The sequence below is a fragment of the Arachis ipaensis genome, chromosome B4, assembly GCF_059453495.1.
Source record: "Arachis ipaensis isolate K30076 ecotype BB chromosome B4, ASM5945349v1, whole genome shotgun sequence".
Classification (NCBI taxonomy): domain Eukaryota; kingdom Viridiplantae; phylum Streptophyta; class Magnoliopsida; order Fabales; family Fabaceae; genus Arachis; species Arachis ipaensis.
This window is the reverse complement of record NC_142439.1, coordinates 140,587,786-140,605,623: the sequence shown is the minus strand read 5'-3', so window position 1 is coordinate 140,605,623 and position 17,838 is coordinate 140,587,786. Positions and strand designations below refer to the sequence as shown.

At 39.9% G+C, this 17,838-nt stretch overlaps 1 protein-coding gene across 1 annotated transcript; it reads left to right on the top strand.

The window, feature by feature from the left end:
- Positions 1-10,362: 10,362 nt before the first annotated feature.
- On the top strand, positions 10,363-12,705 carry LOC107631246 (DNA-directed RNA polymerase I subunit 1-like). Its single transcript, XM_088483172.1, has 4 exons — positions 10,363-10,784; positions 11,275-11,434; positions 11,831-11,883; positions 12,619-12,705. Exons 1-4 carry the CDS (start codon positions 10,716-10,718, stop codon positions 12,703-12,705), a joined length of 369 nt encoding a protein of 122 aa, XP_088339298.1. The 5' UTR covers positions 10,363-10,715.
- Positions 12,706-17,838: the final 5,133 nt, after the last annotated feature.

Here is a 17,838-nt window from a genome sequence, read left to right as displayed (position 1 = left end):
GAGCCGCGGTGATTACTGTGAGTACCATAAAATATATGGGCACTCCACAAACGACTGTTACGACCTTAAAAATGTGATAGAAAAACTGGCCAGAGAAGGTCGGCTTAACAGATATCTCATAGAAAGGTCGGACAGTCATGGAAAAAGAAAGCGAGATGATATGGATAGAAGAGACCCACCACCACAAACTCCGGAGAGACATATCCATATGATCTCATGAGGGTTTGCGGGAGGGGGACTCACAAAATCCTCTCGTAAAAGACATCTCAAGAGAATTTACCAGGTCGAAGAGGGGTCCTCCGACCTTCCAACCATTTCATTCACAAAGGAAGATGGGCGAGGAATAATCCCTGGGCACAACGACCCAGTGGTAATCACCATGATCCTGGCAAATGCCCATCTACACAGAACACTAGTAGACCAAGGAAGCTCAGCGGACATCCTCTTCAAGCCCGCTTTTGACAAACTAGGGTTAGATGAGAAAGAGTTAAGAGCCTACCCCGACACCTTGTACGGATTAGGCGACACGCCAATAAAGCCACTAGGATTTTTGCCCCTCCACACCACCTTTGGAAAGGGGGAGAAATCAAAGACTCTGAGTATAGACTTCATAGTCATCGACGTGGGGTCGGCCTATAATGCTTTAATCGGCAGAGCTACCCTTAATCGACTCAGAGCGGTGGTATCGACGCCCCACCTCTGCATGAAATTCCCGACCTCAGCGGGGATAGCAACGGTGAGGGAAGATCAGAAGCTGGCAAGAAAATGCTACAATGAAAGCCTAAACCTGAGAGGAAAAGGCAAAGAAGTTCACATAATAGAGCTCGGTGGAGCAAGGATTAAAGATGAGCTGCGACCCCAGCCCGGGGGAAAAACCGAGGAAATTCAGGTCGGCGAAGAGGAAGGAAAAAACACTCACATAGGAGCCAACCTAGGGGAAACCCTAAGACAAGGGTTGACCAAGCTCCTAAGAGATAATTCCGATCTCTTCGCCTGGAAGGCCTCCGACATGCCTGGGATAGATCCCGAGCTCATGTCCCACAAGCTTTCGGTCTACTCAGGATCTCGACCTGTACAACAACGAAGACGCAAGCTCGTCCCAGAGCGAGCTCTAATAGTAGAGGAGCAAGTACAAGCGCTCCTAGAAGCCGGTTTCATCAGAGAAGTCAAGTATCCAACATGGCTAGCCAATGTAGTGCTAGTCAAAAAACAAAATGGTAAATGGAGAATGTGCATCGACTATACCGACTTAAATAAGGCATGTCCCAAGGACCCTTATCCACTACCAAGCATTGACGCCCTAGTAGACTCTAGCTCGGGGTATCAATACTTGTCGTTCATGGACGCCTACTCAGGATATAACCAAATCCCGATGTATGAACCAGACCAGGAAAAAACATCATTCATCACGCCCAGAGCTAACTTTTGCTACGTGGTCATGCCATTTGGATTGAAAAATGCAGGGGCCACATATCAGAGGCTGATGAATAAGGTGTTTGCCCCTCACTTAGGGAGCTTAATGGAAGCGTACGTCGACGATATGCTGGTAAAGACCAAGAAAGAAGTCGACCTCTTGTCTGACCTTTCACAAGTCTTTGACACCATAAGGTTGCACGGGATGAGACTAAATCCTGCAAAGTGCGCCTTCGCGGTGGAGGCAGGAAAATTTCTAGGATTCATGCTAACACAAAGAGGGATCGAAGCCAATCCCGACAAGTGTAGAGCTATCCTAGAAATGAAAAGCCCGACTTGTTTGAGAGAGGTCCAACAGCTGAATGGCCGACTAGCAGCTCTCTCCAGATTTTTGGCAGGATCAGCGCTAAGATCCCTTCCACTGTTCTCCCTATTGAGAAAGGGACACCAGTTTGAATGGACTCCCGAATGCGAGGAGGCGTTCCAGGAGTTCAAAAAGTTTTTGAGCCAACCTCCTATTTTGACCCGACCTGTAGCCGGAAAAGACCTCGTCCTATACCTATCCGTGGCAGACAAGGCTGTCTCAGCAGCCTTGATAAGAGAAGACGAGGACGGTCAACACCCAATCTATTTCATCAGTAAAGTTCTACAGGGCCCTGAGTTAAGGTATCACAAATTAGAGAAGTTTGCCTACTCCTTAGTAATAGCCTCTCGAAGGCTACGGCCTTACTTTCAAGCTCACACAATAAGAGTCCGCACGAACCAACCCATGAAGCAAATCCTCCAAAAGACGGATGTTGCAGGAAGAATGGTTCAATGGGCAATAGAGCTCTCCGAGTTCGACTTGAAGTACGAAACTCGGACGTCGATTAAGGCCCAGTGCCTCGCCGACTCCATTGCAGAATATGCAGGGGATCAAGAGGATAAACCAACTACATGGGAACTCTACGTAGATGGATCCTCCAATAAAACAGGAAGCGGCGCAGGCATAATATTGGTAGATGAAAGGGGAACCCAGATAGAGGTCTCCCTCAAGTTCGAGTTCCCAGCTTCAAATAATCAGGCAGAATATGAAGCCTTGATTGCAGGATTGAAGCTGGCAGAAGAAGTCGGTGCCACGAAGGTAATGATATACAGTGACTCTCAAGTGGTGACCTCCCAAATAAGTGGAGAGTATCAGGCAAAAGACCCAAATATGAAGAGATACTTGGAAAAAACTCTGGATCACCTCGGGCGTTTTGCAGAAACCGAGGTCACGCACATAACTCGGGACCTAAATAGCAGAGCAGACGCCCTATCCAAGTTAGCAAGTACCAAGCCAAGGGGAAATAACAGAAGCCTGATCCAAGAAACTCTCCAGGAACCTTCAGTGGTAAAAATGGAAGACAAACAAGAAGTCTTTGAAGTGGTCGGATTAAACCTCGGATGGATGAACCCCTTGGTCGAATCCCTGAAATTCGACATCCTCCCAAAGGAGGAAAAGGAGGCCAAGAAAATCCGAAGGGAAGCACAACACTATACCTTGGTGAAAAATATTCTCTATAGAAGGGGGATATCAACACCATTGTTAAAGTGTGTACCGACCTCAAGAGCCACCGAGGTATTAGAGGAGGTACATAGTGGAATCTGCGGGAACCATCTCGGAGCAAGGTCATTAGCCAGAAAGGTGATCTGAGCTGGATTCTACTGGCCAACCTTGCAGAAAGATGCCACAGACTTTGTGAAAAAATGCCAACCGTGTCAAATGCATGCAAATTTCCATGTGGCCCCCCCAGAGGAGCTCATCAGTATCACCTCCCCATGGCCCTTTGCAAAATGGGGAATGGATTTGTTAGGTCCTTTTCCCCAGGCGCCAGGACAAGTCAAATACCTAATAGTGGGAATAGATTATTTCACAAAGTGGATAGAAGCAGAACCACTGGCCACCATCACTGCACAAAGAAGTCGGAGGTTCCTCTACAAAAATATAATCACAAGGTATGGGATACCTTATTCCATTACCACAGATAACGGAACCCAGTTCACCGACTCCACCTTTAGAAGCCTAGTAACCAGTATGAACATCAAACACCAGTTCACCTCAGTGGAACACCCACAAGCCAATGGGCAAGCCGAAGCAGCCAACAAAGTCATATTGGCAGGGCTGAAGAAAAGATTACAAGATGCGAAAGGAGCTTGGGCTGAAGAGCTCCAACAAGTACTATGGGCTTACAGAACAACCCCCCAATCCGCCACTGGAGAAACACCCTTCCGACTAGTTTATGGCGTAGAAGCCATGATCCCAATAGAGGTCAATGAGCAAAGCCCAAGAGTGATTTTCCACGACGAGATCGGGAATATACAGGGGTACAAAGAGGAGCTCGACTTGCTCCCCGAAATCCAAGAAGAAGCCCAGATAAGAGAAGCAGCGTTGAAGCATAGGATGACCGCGAGATACAACAAAAAAGTCATTCGAAGGAGTTTCACCCCAGATGACTTGGTCCTAATCAGAAACGATATTGGAGTCAACAAATCAGGGGAAGGAAAGCTCGCTGCTAATTGAAAAGGACCATACAAGATCAACGAGGTCTTAGGAAAGGGCTATTATAGGGTAACCGACTTCGACGGCAACGAGTTACCAAGATCATGGCATGCTTGTAATATGAAAAGGTACTACAGCTAAAAGCGAACCCTACTCCCTGATGTACTCTTTTCCCAATTTCATGATTTTTTCCCAAAATCAAAGGGTTTTTTCTGAAAAGGGTTTTTAACGAGGCATCATAGTAGGGGCTAAGGGAAAATAAATAATCAAAAGCCCTTAGTAGCAATAAGGTACCTCCTCAATTAATAAAGATCTCTTTCATTTTAAATATCTCTTTTAAATTCCCTTTTTATTCTCTTTCTACGAAACACGCCGATTTAAGCTCGACAAAACGTGAAAATCCCATGAACCGACCTAGATGGTCGTCAGGATAAAACGACGAGGTACAAGTCGGCGTAAAGAGGCTATAGAAGTCGATCATGATAAACTCGGGAGCAGTCCGACTCATAAGTCGGAATGCGAAACCGAGTAAAATTAAAATGAATCGCAAAAGTAGCCTAAGTCACGAAAAACTCAATAAAACAAAATTGAGTACAAGGAATAACAAAAGAGATAGGAAAAAACTAAGAAAAAATTGTAAGGCTGCCATGAGGATCAAGGAGATTCAGAAAAGCAGGCAAGCCCCAAAGAAAAGATTTTTTCCAGAAAAGATCAAAGAGTCAAAAGAACCACGAACAGAAAAGCATGCGCGCATAAGGTAACTCAAAACCCTTATCCAAAAAGGGCATTTATTTAAAACGCTAAATTAAACCCTTATTAAAAAAGGGTATCATAAATTGTTTTGTTTACGGCCTTAAAAGGCCAAAAATTGTTCAAACATCAACAAATAAATATAAAGAGTTTAAAAAGGGGGGGGGGGTCCACAGGCCGGACCCCCAATAACCAACAAAATCACTTCTTTGCAAGAGGAGTAGAAGGATCACCACCACCAGGACCAGGAGTTGGAGAGAAAGTCGGAGGAGCAGTAGAAGAACTCGGAGCGTCCTTAGAGCGAGGAGGGGACTCTATGATCCTCTGCCCCCGAGTCTTCAAATCAGACTCAGACTCCACCACGGGGACAGGAGGATCCACGATGGCACCATCAATAACAATCTTATCAGGGTCCAAAGGAGAAAGGTCCAAGTCAGGAGCAATAACTCCGACCTGCTCCTTAAAAACCCTCCAAGCCTCATCAGCACCATCCGCAATAGAGTCCTCCAACTCGGTATAGGCCTTCCGAGTATTCAGCAAGTCATTCTTTACAGACACAAGATCAGCAAATAAACTGCTGTAGCTGGCTTGCACTGCTTTCCTCAAATCCACCTCCATGTTGCATTGGGCTTGCAACTTCTTCTCCTTCTCCTGGAGGCTGTCCCTCTCCTCCTTCAGCTTGGCGACTTTCCCCTCCAACTCCCTCTCATGCTCCTGATATATGCGAAGCCTGCCTTCCAGCTCCTCGACCCTCGAGGTCGTCCCTAAAGAGCTGATAGGAGTCTTCTCAAATATATCTAAGAGTTTGCCACAAACCCCCGCCGTCTTGAGACTCTCCTCAACCACAGTGGTGAGGTAGTGCCGAATAGAAACATCATCCATACTCATACGAGCATGAGGATAAATGTTCTTTCGGACGAACGCAAGAGCGTCCGCCTCACCAGAAGCGCCAGACTCTAAGGTCTTGCGCTTCTTCGGCTCTGGTTCAGGAGTAGGTCGGACAGAAGGGGGTGGCAGAGAGGAAGCAGAGGAAGAAATTACAATAGGTTGGGAGGGAGTCCCAACGTTCCGAGGAGGAGGAGGAGGAGAGACAACCGCCCTAGCACCACCAGATCTGGCACGAGACTTTGCCTTGGCTTCCTGAACCCTCTGGTAAGACTCTTGAGCGTTTTTCTTTGCCATCTCTGCAAAAACAAATTGGTAGCTAAAAGTCAGACAAGTCGGTAAAAGAAATTGCAAGTCGGAAATAAGTGAGAAAAATGCCAAAAGCTACCTAGTTGTGACTGGACAAAGGCCGGCGACCCCTGGAGAAATTTTTTAGTATCCAAGTATGGGGCCCTCCCCCACACTTCTCGGAGGAACCCCACAATGGCTGCCTCCACCTCATCCAGGTCGTCAAGACCATATTTTTCACAAGGGGAGGCCTCCAACCAGTATAAAGGAAAGCGGGGGGAAGAATTGTCATCCAGGAAAAATGGGTGGTGACCCTCTACTGCTTGAACTTTGAAAAAATAGTTTTTAAAATCGTGAAAGGATTCGTCAAAAAGGGTAAAAAGCCTCCGACCTTGTATGGCCCGGAAGGACACCCACTGTTGCTTATTATTTAGCCCACTGAAGGGCTTGGTCATATGGAAGAGATAGAAGAAAATCCTCAGAGAAGTCAGGAACTCTAAGGCCTGGCTGATAAATTGGTAAATTTTCAAAAAACCCCAAGAGTTGGGGTGAAGCTGGGTGGGAGCAACCCGGCAATGACGTAACACAGACATTTCAAACTCTGAAAATGGAAGAAAAACGCCCAAACGGGTGACCATACTCTCATACATAAAAAAGAAATGAGGGGCCGTCTCGTCGGCCCTCCCGAAGCAAACCCGGTCTTCTGGACCCGGGACTACCAACTCGTACTTCGGCTCATCCTCTTCAGAAGTACAAATTCTATGATGAGTACGAAGGTGGGTGAGAAACTCGGTATCGACTGAAGGCTCCTCCCCTAGGACCGTGACATCAACCCACTGAGAAAGAACATCTACGGAAGCCATTTTCTTTTCTTAAAAAGGGTGACAAGAAACCTACAAAAAGAAAAGGAAAATCAACACACGGTCTCTAAAGGGAGGGGGTACGGAACTAAAGCCTACAAACTAGCCTACCTACAAAATAAAGGCACGCAAATAGAAAGCATGTTACAGAAGGGGAAAAAATCTAACCTTTAAGTCTGAAATCAAGACTGGAGGAAGTAAAAGCCTTCGAAATGCAAGAATGCAGCACGAACGAATGCAAGGGAAATTTGAAAGATTGCAGAAACGAAACAACGAAAGAGAGGGAAAGTATTTATAAGAACGTTAGGGGCATAACGGTAAAATTGGGGCAATCATTAATGAAGATGCACCGTTACCAAGGCCATTAAATCCCTACGCACACCCCTAACGGACACGACGCTTGATTAGACGTAACTGTCAGAACCGAAAGGTCAAGAAAAATCACGTCGGTTCTTAAACCATCACGTCGGTCTTCTTGCAAATCGGCTACGACCCCGAGTTGAATACTCGAACCCAAATCCTAAAAAGAAATTGGGCTCGAGTAGGGGCACTGTTCATACCCTGGCCCAATAATAAAGGTCCAGGATCCAAGCAAAAAGGCCCAACCCAAAGGGTTGGCCCTCACCCAGTACCAGCCTTCATCCCCAGAAGTCGGTACTGAACACGACCTGCTCCAAAGAAGTCGGATACGAGGGTCAGCTGGCAGTTAACACTCATTCGAATGAGTAACTGCCCCTAGAAACTCTCTAACCACTTCATAGAGCCATATCTTAACCTCCCTAAGATATGGGAACGGTTATCCGCCTAAAAAGGTGGCACTACTTCAGCGGTGGTTATTGGTTCACCACTATAAATACACTGACACCACTCAGGTATCTCTAAGTTCCAATATACTTTCTAACCTGCTCACACTCTTGCTAACTTAGGCATCGGAGTGTCTTTGCAGGTACCACCCCCCCCCCCCCATTCTTTCTCACGTACAAGTCGGACGGAGGAACACCGAGTACCAGGTCCACTCGAACGCCACCTCCTTCATACGTTTGGGCCAACCAACGCCATCCAGCCCATTAATCTCCGGTTACCCACCGTAACAATATATATATATATATATATATATATATATATATTTTATATGAGACCGATTTCGCATTTAGTTTACATAATAAACAACTGTTTTATTTTAAAGCACTACAAGAAAAATACCCATTCAGCCACACTTTTTTTAAGCTACATTTGAAAAGCGTAGCCTATTCATAGAATAGGCTACGCTTTTCTCCGTGTTGCCTTTTTATAAGAGAAAAGGATACACAATTGTGGCATCATTTAAAAAGTGTAGCCTTAGGTATTATAGAAATCACTTATAAAGCGTAGCCGTAGATTGATACCTATGGATTCACTTTTCGTATCAAAGGGAACGCTTTTAGAAAGTAGCCTATTTATTAAGTTTTGGGTGCATTTTAAAAGTGATGCCTAATGTATCTAGAACTAAAAACTTAATACTTGTCAAATTTTTTCCTCTTTAACACTTGTAAATTTTTTCCCTCTTAACTTTTTATCCAGTTCACACTTAATGAAAAATTTCCCTCTAAGAGAAGAAAACCATTTCACCTTTCACAAAAAAAAAAAAAAATCTGCTCACACTCAGCTCACAAAGAAAACCATTTCACACTCAGCTCACAAAGAGAAGAAAACCCTCATCGTCATCACCCTCAGCTCACTCATCATCACCCTTGCTCAGATCGCTCATCATCACCCTCAGAAAACCCTCACTCACCACTCACCACTGACTCATCATCGCGAATCGAAGCTAACCACTGACCCCCACTCACCACTCACCCTCAGCTCACTCATCATCACCCTCAGCTCACTCATCATCACCCTCAGAAAACCCTCACTCACCACTCACCACTGACTCATCATCGTGAATCGAAGCTAACCACTGACCCCCACTCACCACTCACCGCCACACACCACCCCCACTAACCACTAACCACTGACTGTCAATCGAAGCTAAGTCGCCCTCTTGCACAGATCGTAGCGCGCCACCCAGACCGTTCATCTACCTTCGTAGTCTCTGCTCTCACCATCACTGGTCACCATCGTCGTATCTGCACTCACTGTCGCCGCTCAACCAAGTTGTCTCTGCTCTCACCGTTGCATCTCACTCTTGTTGTCTCTGTGCCGACCGTCGCCGCGCGCCTAGCATCATCGTTCTCTCTGCTCACCATCATCGAGAAGGTGTGTATAGATTTTCATTTGGTTATGAAATTGGAGGTTTAGGGTTCCGATTTAGGGTTTTTAATTTAGGGGGTTTTGTACACTAATTGCCTGTTATCCGTGAAATCTGAAGTTTGGTTTAGTTCAAGTGATTCAGTTGTTGTTTACTGAAATCTGAATTGAGTAGAGGTTGCTTGTTGTTCTAAACCATACTTGTTTGGGTAATAGAAAAATGAAATGCAGTCACTGCCATCACATGGAACTAATTGGTTATGATTCTTTATTGCTTCCTTAATTGCCTCCGGTAAGACAAGAAAATCGAGATTTCTTAATATATTTCTGTCACGAATAATTCTATGAATCAAAGTTTCTTCTGTACAGAAAAAATCATTGAATAGTTCTTCTGCATAGAAATTAAAAGTAGTATATGGTTCTTTAATTAGAGGTCACAAGAGAGCAAAGTATATGGTTCTACTTATATATGCATAGAGAGAAAGGGCTGAAACAGTTGATGGACAAAGATAGTGTGGTGCACAAGAAGGTGAAATAGATGAAGAATATGGCTGGAAAAGCTGTCCTTAATGGTGTTCTTCTTTGAATTCTGTTGAAGAACTAATTGAGGATATCGTAGGTAGCAATTTATAACTATTCTGTTGTGTTTCATGAATATAGTTTTCCTTTCTTAGAATCAATGAATAAATTAGTGTGATAGAGAATTTTCTGACTAATATGATATAAGTTAGAAATTAAATTATTGTAGTAGGTCTATCAATTTTTCTTGAACTGTTGCCAGATCTTTCTATTCCCATATGCTCTATTTTAATGTTGACTAAACCTCTATGATAGTGATGCTATTAGCTTTAGCACTAAGTCATACTTATTATCATTAGTGGAAAATTACAAATTACAATTTTTTCATCTTCGTGACCTACTTCCTTATATATACGCCTGCTGAATGGTGTTATCAAGTTTAAAAGCATTCAAACTACTTTAAACAGTTGAAAGAAAGATAAAAAAACTATGATACGAAATGCAACATGGTTGAGAAGTTATTAGTCTCTGCTTATCTGAGACAGAATCCTACTTAGTTTATTGAAATTCAATTGTTTTTAGGTTTATCAATATGTTTTGCAGCCTGGTTTATCTTGACATTCTCATGCCACCATTAATAGAGAAACGGTAGCAACTTCCAATTTTTTTTGCAGCCTGGTTTATCTGGTTTTGTAATTTTTTTTTTGAGGATTTGTTGTTCTGATATTTGGGGTTTTACAATCTTGTGTAATTTCTGCTTCTTACTATGTTAGAGTTTACTTTTTTATTTTGCATTTTGCTTTATTATTTTGCATCTTGCTTTGTTAGGGTTTGTAGTTGTTATTAGTGTTATTCTCTCATTGGAAACTAAGTACCAGCAGGTTTGGCAAGTGAGACTATAACCGATGACAGGGATACAACATATGAAGAGGATATCAACTCTGCTGGGACCAAGAAAAGTGATTCAAAAAGGTACAAGTTGTCTTACAAGCTTGCTGAGCAAAATCGATTTTCTGGTCCTTTCTATATCAAGTTAGTTTCTTCCAAATATTGAATTAACCTCAATGTAAAGTGTTAGCCGGACACTGAAAAGTTTCACATGCTGTTGGAAAATTTAGAATCATATATTAATTCTATTCAAATTACAGGTTAAAATGACGTTAGAACTTTTGTGAAAAAATGAGGTTCGACTCTGTTCCTATATTAATGATATTCAAGGTCAGGGATATGGAAAGAAAGCAGGTCACTCAATGTTCTTTCTTGAGAATATTTTTGTTCCACCAATCAAATTCCGCCCTCCCACTAAAGGAGGTGATATGGTAAGTGTGAATAATAAATAAAGACTGTTAACGAGTTGTACTATTTCTCTATCTTCTTTGTTTGTACTCCATGTTCTTGCTTCTACTGTGGAGTGTGGAATATTTCCAAAGTTTGTCAATGCAAGGTATAGGTTTAGGGAAGTACTCTGAATTTGAAATTGTTGTGGGATATAAATGTAGGAAAAATGTACTTATGAAATTGTTAGCAGATATATATAGATTGGAAAATGAAGGATTTTTGTTAGAAAATTCTATCATGACTCATGCGGGCCATTCTTAGGAAAGCAAGCCAGCAGGATGTAAAGGTAATGTGAACACACTTACCCTTTCAATTTAGCTAATCTCATTTAATGGGATAAGGCTTGTAAATTGCTGGCATTCAAAGTATAACTACTCCTTTTTAGTCCTTTCATTGTTTTGTGAATACTTGACTATCTTTTTTATTCTACATTCACCTTATTGACTTGGACTTGGGCAATTGTGTTTGTAGGTATCGGAGCATGCTCATACTGATTTGTTGAGTAAGATTCTGCAGTCTAACATAAGATTAGGGGATGCCCATCTAAACAAGGAGGATCCCTCGATGGTTTTAGCCAGGTGGGTGGAACTTCAGCAATCTGTAAATGTGCTCTTTACCAGTAACACTTCTGGTGAGAATTTATGCTGTTTTGTTTTGTTTTGTTTTGGTTTCTTTTTTTAGTTGTAACATGCAGACCTGGGTGTAGTTGGGTAATATATTTTATAAATATCTTTAGATTCTTGTTTGATTCTTGTTGCCCCCATTCTTCCAAAAAACGAGATAGAATTTCAGCACAAGGCAAAAAATAGACTTATGGTAATTCATGCTTTGTGATAAATGGTTTCGTGACGATACATTTGCATAGCCACTAGTTCATAATGCAGAAAAATTTATTGGCTTGATGCATCATCATTTGCTGCTTTTATGGAAAGGAAACTTTATGATATTAGATTATGCTTTCTCTCCCAATTTAAATTTCCAGTCAGTTTTCCTGTTAATATGCTACTTTTGCTTCTTGAAATTGCAGGAAAAACAGAATATGTTTATGCTCGTGTGAAGCTTTCAAGATATTCTTTAGAGGTTTTTCTATTCATTATCCTTAAAAAATCTTGCCGTCTATGTTTGTTTAATGTTTTTTTTTCCGAGGATGCAAGTTCCATGGTTAATATAATATATCAAATATTTATGTGGCTTTTTCCTTAAACCTACAGGTAGCTTTGATTCTAGACCACATATATAATTCCATATAGTAACACATATTTAACAAAATAATTTCAAAATGATTTAGAGTCAACTGAACTTTTCAAACAAATTGAAGCAAAATGCCCAAGAAATTCAACCCTTAAGATCCGGACCACAGAGCCAGGACACACAACATAAAATACCAAAAAATGTGTTTCCTCATTTCCATAAGGAAATGCATCAGAACAAGGGAAGAACAAGTGTCATACAATTTCTGAGTAAGCACTAGACATTACACATATGTGAGGGGAAATAATCTTGTGTAGTTTATTAGGGAACTTGTCTTTATTGTTAAGTGTTAATACAATTGTGTACTGCAGTTTAAATAAAAGACTTGATGTTAGGGGAGCATTAGATTTGTATAAGGTTTATAAAGAAGTATCCTTATTCATAGAATGAGCGAGGACTAAAAAACTCAAAAAAGGAAAATTTCAGGCTAATTCCCTTGAGATATACACAAGGATATGTTCAGACCACTGGCTCATGTATTCATCTATGATTTATTTGTGTTTATTACTTTATTACACTTTGTAAGAAAATGTCATTGCTGATTATTAATTATACTCTTGTTAGGTTCTGTCTGAAGATTTGCCTGCTACTATTTCTAAAATATCATTTCCAAAGACGATGAAATGGAATTCCCAGGTATGTGGGATTTGAGGCAGATGAAGAACCAGAAATCTCCCAAATACGATCTTCCGTTGAACAAGATATTTAAAGAACAAGATTTTTTTCTCTTCTATCAGAAGGTTAATAATTTTTATTAGAAGATACTTATGTAGGATACAATATTTTGGTTTTTTATAGTTTATTAGTAGTAAATTCTAAGTGGTCTAATGTATATTTTGATATGGGTATGTTTAATTTAGTGTGAGATGTATGAATACTCATTTATGATCATCCCAATATTTTTAGTTCATTATAAATATATTTTGTTAAAGGATAATTTTTATTATTTAAAAAATATTGTATGGTATTATTATGTATTTATTTTTATTTTATAATTTTTGACTAATTTAATTAAAAAAAATAGGATTATATAATCATATTACTAAATATTAGGTTTTAGAAAAAAAATTATTAGAATATATATATAGAAAATAAAAAAAAACAATGAGGGACCTAAGGCTACACTTATATACAGTAGCTATAGTATACAAAAAAAAGAGGGACCTAAGGCTACGCTTATAAAAAGTAGCTATGGTATACAATGTGGTTACGCTTTACAAGTGATGCAGTAGGGGTTGAAAAGCGTAGCCTATTCTTGAAGAACGAAAGCTGAAAAGCGTAGCCTTTGGTCCTGGACAGCATCACTTGAAAAGCGTAGCCTATTCCCAAACGCCAAAAGCGTAGCCCTTGGTGCAGAAAAGCGTAGCCTTTGAGAATAGGCAACGGCCGAATAGGAATCACCCCAAAAAGCGTAGCCGTAGCCTAAGGCATCATTTTTTTTCACTTTTGGCTACATTTTTCAAGTGTACCTGAATGGGTGTTTTTCTTGTAGTGAAGCATTAATAGAAGATTATTAAATTATAATTGTCTCATATTTAAGTATATTTAAGTATGTATATATCTTTAATTTGATATAAAATTAATGGATTATCCTCTTGGGATATAAGGATTATTATACCCACTCATTTTATAAAAATTTGGTTTTGGAATAAATTGATTGAACATTATACTGCTAAAGTAGTCTCTTTTGTGAAAATTGATTTATTCAAAACATAAGGAATATGACGATATATAATTCATGCGAATATTGGTCGGCCCAAAGGAAGGTCTATATTTGGCTGAATTATATACACATATTGATAGTAAATACATGTTTGGGTAATTAATTAAAAATAAAGTAATGCTTATTATTTATGGGAATAATAATCGGCCCAAAGAAAGTTTATTGTTTGGCCAGATAATAAGCATTGCACACTTTTGTTTATTTTCTATTAATTATGCGGTCAATAATCGGCTCAAAGGAAGGTTATTGTTTGGCCAAGTAATAGAAAATATATGCGGTAATAAATTGGTTGCGAAGTTTAAGTCTCCATGTGCGCATTAAGTCGGTCCAAAGAAAGGCTTAATGTGTGACAGGAATTTTGACAATATTTGATTACTGCATGAGAGTATCACTTACAATTAATTTTTCTATCCAAAGATTGAAAATTAATGTTGTTCTAGATATCTCAATATGAATTTTTTCCCATTATTTAACTAATGTTTACTGCATGTTCTTTTTGTTCTAATCCAGAAACTATGGATTTAGCTACCAATGTTTCTACACAAATTAGTAGTATTCTTATGCTGAATGGTTCAAACTTTAAAGTTTGGAAGGATACCGTGGAGATTGTCCTCGGTTGTATGGATCTAGATATAGCTCTTCGAGAGGAAAAACCCACTTTCACTCTGGAAAAGCTCAATGAGGTTAAAATAGAGAAGTGGGAGAGATCCAATCGAATGAGCATTATGATCATGAAACGCTCAATTCCTGAGGCGTTTCGGGGCTCAATTACTGAGGATAAAGATGCCAAACAGTTCCTGAAAGATGTTAAAAAATTCTTTACTAAGAATGAAAAGGCGAAGACAAGTAGCCTTTTAAGCAAACTTGTCTTTATGAGGTATATAGGTAAAAGGAACATAAGGGAGTACATTATAGAAATGTCTCATCATACTTCAAAATTAAAAGCACTAAATTTATAATTGTCTGAAGATTTACTCGTGCATTTCATTTTGATTTCCCTTCCTGCACACTTTGGGCAATTCAAAGTGAGTTATAACACTCTGAAGGACACTTGGTCCTTAAATGAGCTTATATCTCACTGTGTGCAAGAAGAAGAGAGGCTACAACAAGATAAGACTGAAAGTGCTCACATAGCTTCATCTTCTCAGTATAAAAGAAAGCGTAATACCACTGCAGATGTGCCTTCTCAGCAGAAAAAGACTAAGAAACAGGATCAAGTTTCAACCTGTTTCTTCTGTAAGAAGGTGGGACACATGAAGAAGGATTGTACCAAATATGCCACCTGGCGTGTAAAGAAGGGTATAATTCATACTTTCATTTGTTCTGAGGCTAGTTTAAGTTATGCACCTATTGATACTTGGTGGGTAGATTATGCTGCTACTACTCATGTAAGTGTTACTATGCAGGTTGCCTGTGGAGCCGACCGCCAAGTGATGCTGAAAGATACATTTATGTGGCAGACGGCAATATAGTTGCAGTCAAAGCTATAGGAACCTTTAGATTATGTTCCACGAGTGAATTTTACTTGGATTTATTAGAGACATTTTATGTACCGTCATTTAGACGAAATTTAGTTTCTGTTTCTCGTTTGGACAAATCAGGTTATTTTTGTTCATTCAAAAATAATAAAGTCAGTCTCTTTTATAATTCGAATAATATTTGCTCTGGTCGTTTGGTGGATAATCTATATAGGCTTGTTTTGAATTCCTATAATAATGAAATACTACAAACAAGTACAAAACAAAACTAAATGAGAATTCGGCATCGTTATGGCACAAACGTCTAGGTCACATCTCTAAACAGAGAATTCAGAGGCTCGTGTCGGATGGAATTCTTGGACCCCTAAATTTAGCGGACTTTGAAGTCTGCATTGAGTGCATAAAGAAGAAAAGAACAAACGAAATGAAATTAGGTTCCGAGAGAGTTAAAGATGTCTTAGAACTGATACATACCGATATATGTGGCCCAATCCCTACTGTCTCTTGGAATAGACAACGGTACTTTATTACGTTCATAGATAATTATTCTCATTACGGGTATCTATATTTAATTCATGAAAAGCCCCAAGCCTTGGATGTTTTCAAATCTTTCAAAGCTGAAGTTGAACTTCAACTTGGAAAGAAAATTAAAGTTGTCAAATCTGATCGTCGTGGTGAATAATACGGAAGATATGACAGTTCAGGTGAGTAACGTCCCGGGCCTTTTGCTCTTTTCCTAGAGAAGTGTGGTATTGTTCCGCAATACACCATGCCAAGCAAACCTAGCATGAATGGTGTTGCAGAGCGAAGGAACCGAACTCTTAAGGACATGGTGAGAAGTATGATTAGTCATTCTTCCTTGCCTGAATCACTCTGGAGAGAAGCCTTAAAGACCGCAGTATACATCCTTAATAAGGTGCCAAGCAAAGCAGTTAACAAAACCCCCATATGAAATTTGGACTGGGAAAAGGCCTAGTATAAAGCATTTGCATATTTGGGGATGTCCAACTGAGGCACGACCTTATAGGCCACAGGAAAGAAAATTGGACTCAAGGACAATTAGTTGCTACTTTGTTGGTTACGCTGAGCGCTCACGGGGGTACAAGTTTTACAATCCTGCATCAAGGTCTATTTTGAAATGGGAAATGCAAGATTTATTGAGGATGTTGAGTTTGAGGGGGAATGAAATATTAGGAATGTTGCTTTTGATGAGGATTTTATAACTGACAATGATCAGGACCTTGTGCCTATTATTGTTCAAGATACAGTTATAGTATAAGAGCACAATGAGAATCCTGCTGTAGATCCAGTTACAGTACAAGAGAATAATGAGAATATTGTTGTTGCTCAAAATACTGGTACAGTACCGAAAAATAATGAGAATCTTCCTCAACCCCAACCCATACAGCAAGCTCAACAACCTCAAAAAGTGTCATTAAGGAGATCCAATAGATAAAGGAGAAAATCCATCTATGGTCTCAAACAAGCTTTCCATCAATGGTATCACAAGTTTCATCAAGTCATTACCTCATACGATTTTGAGGTGAATATCATAGATGAGTGTGTATACTGCGAGTTCAGTGGGAGTAAGTACTTTTTTTTGGTCTTATATGTTGATGACATTCTACTTGCTAGCAACGATATAGACTTGTTGCATGAAACTAAGAAATTTCTATCGAACAAATTCGAAATAAAAGATTTTGGTGATGCCTCTTTTGTATTAGGAATCGAGATACTAAGAGGTCGTTCTCAAGGTATTCTTATATTATTACAAAAGAACTATATCGAAAAGATTTTAAGTAGATATGGCATAAAAAATTGTAGACCAATGGACACACCCGTAGCTAAAAGAGACAAGTTCAGTCTCAAACAATGTCCTAAAAATGATCTTGAGAGGACAGCAATGCATGATAAACCTTATGCATCAGTACTAGGAAGCTTAATGTATGCTCAAGTCTACATACGTCCCGATATATCATTTATAGTGGGAGTGTTGGGTAAATACTTGAGCAATCCAAGCATGAATCATTGGATAGCTGTTTAACGCGTAATGCGTTATTTGAAGCGAACAAAGGATTACATGCTTACTTATCGGATATCAGAAAATTTGGAGATCATTAGGTACTTTGATTCCGATTTCATGGCATATAGTTGCGAAACTTTGTCACTGAGCTTCGTATAGTATATGACATTGAAAGGTCATTAAAGATATTGTGACAATAAGTCAGCAGTACTATATTCCAACAACAGTAAGAGCTTGACAAAATCGAAGCATACAGATATCAAGTTCTTAGTTGTTAAGGAGAAAGTTTAAGAAAAAACAGTTTTTCATAGGACATATAGGAACAGAGTATATGCTAGTAGACTCATTAACCAAGGAATTGATCCCTAAAGTCTTTCAAGAGCACACTGCTCGGATAGGTGTCAATATTTGTGATACTTTGGTTTAGTGGGATCGGAGTTTATTTTATGCTATATGTCCTATGACAGATATTGAATTATTTTTCTGCAGAATTAAATTGATGGTTTATTTCATGTTATATGAAATGTTCATTTTGCAATATTTGTATTGTGTTTGATCTC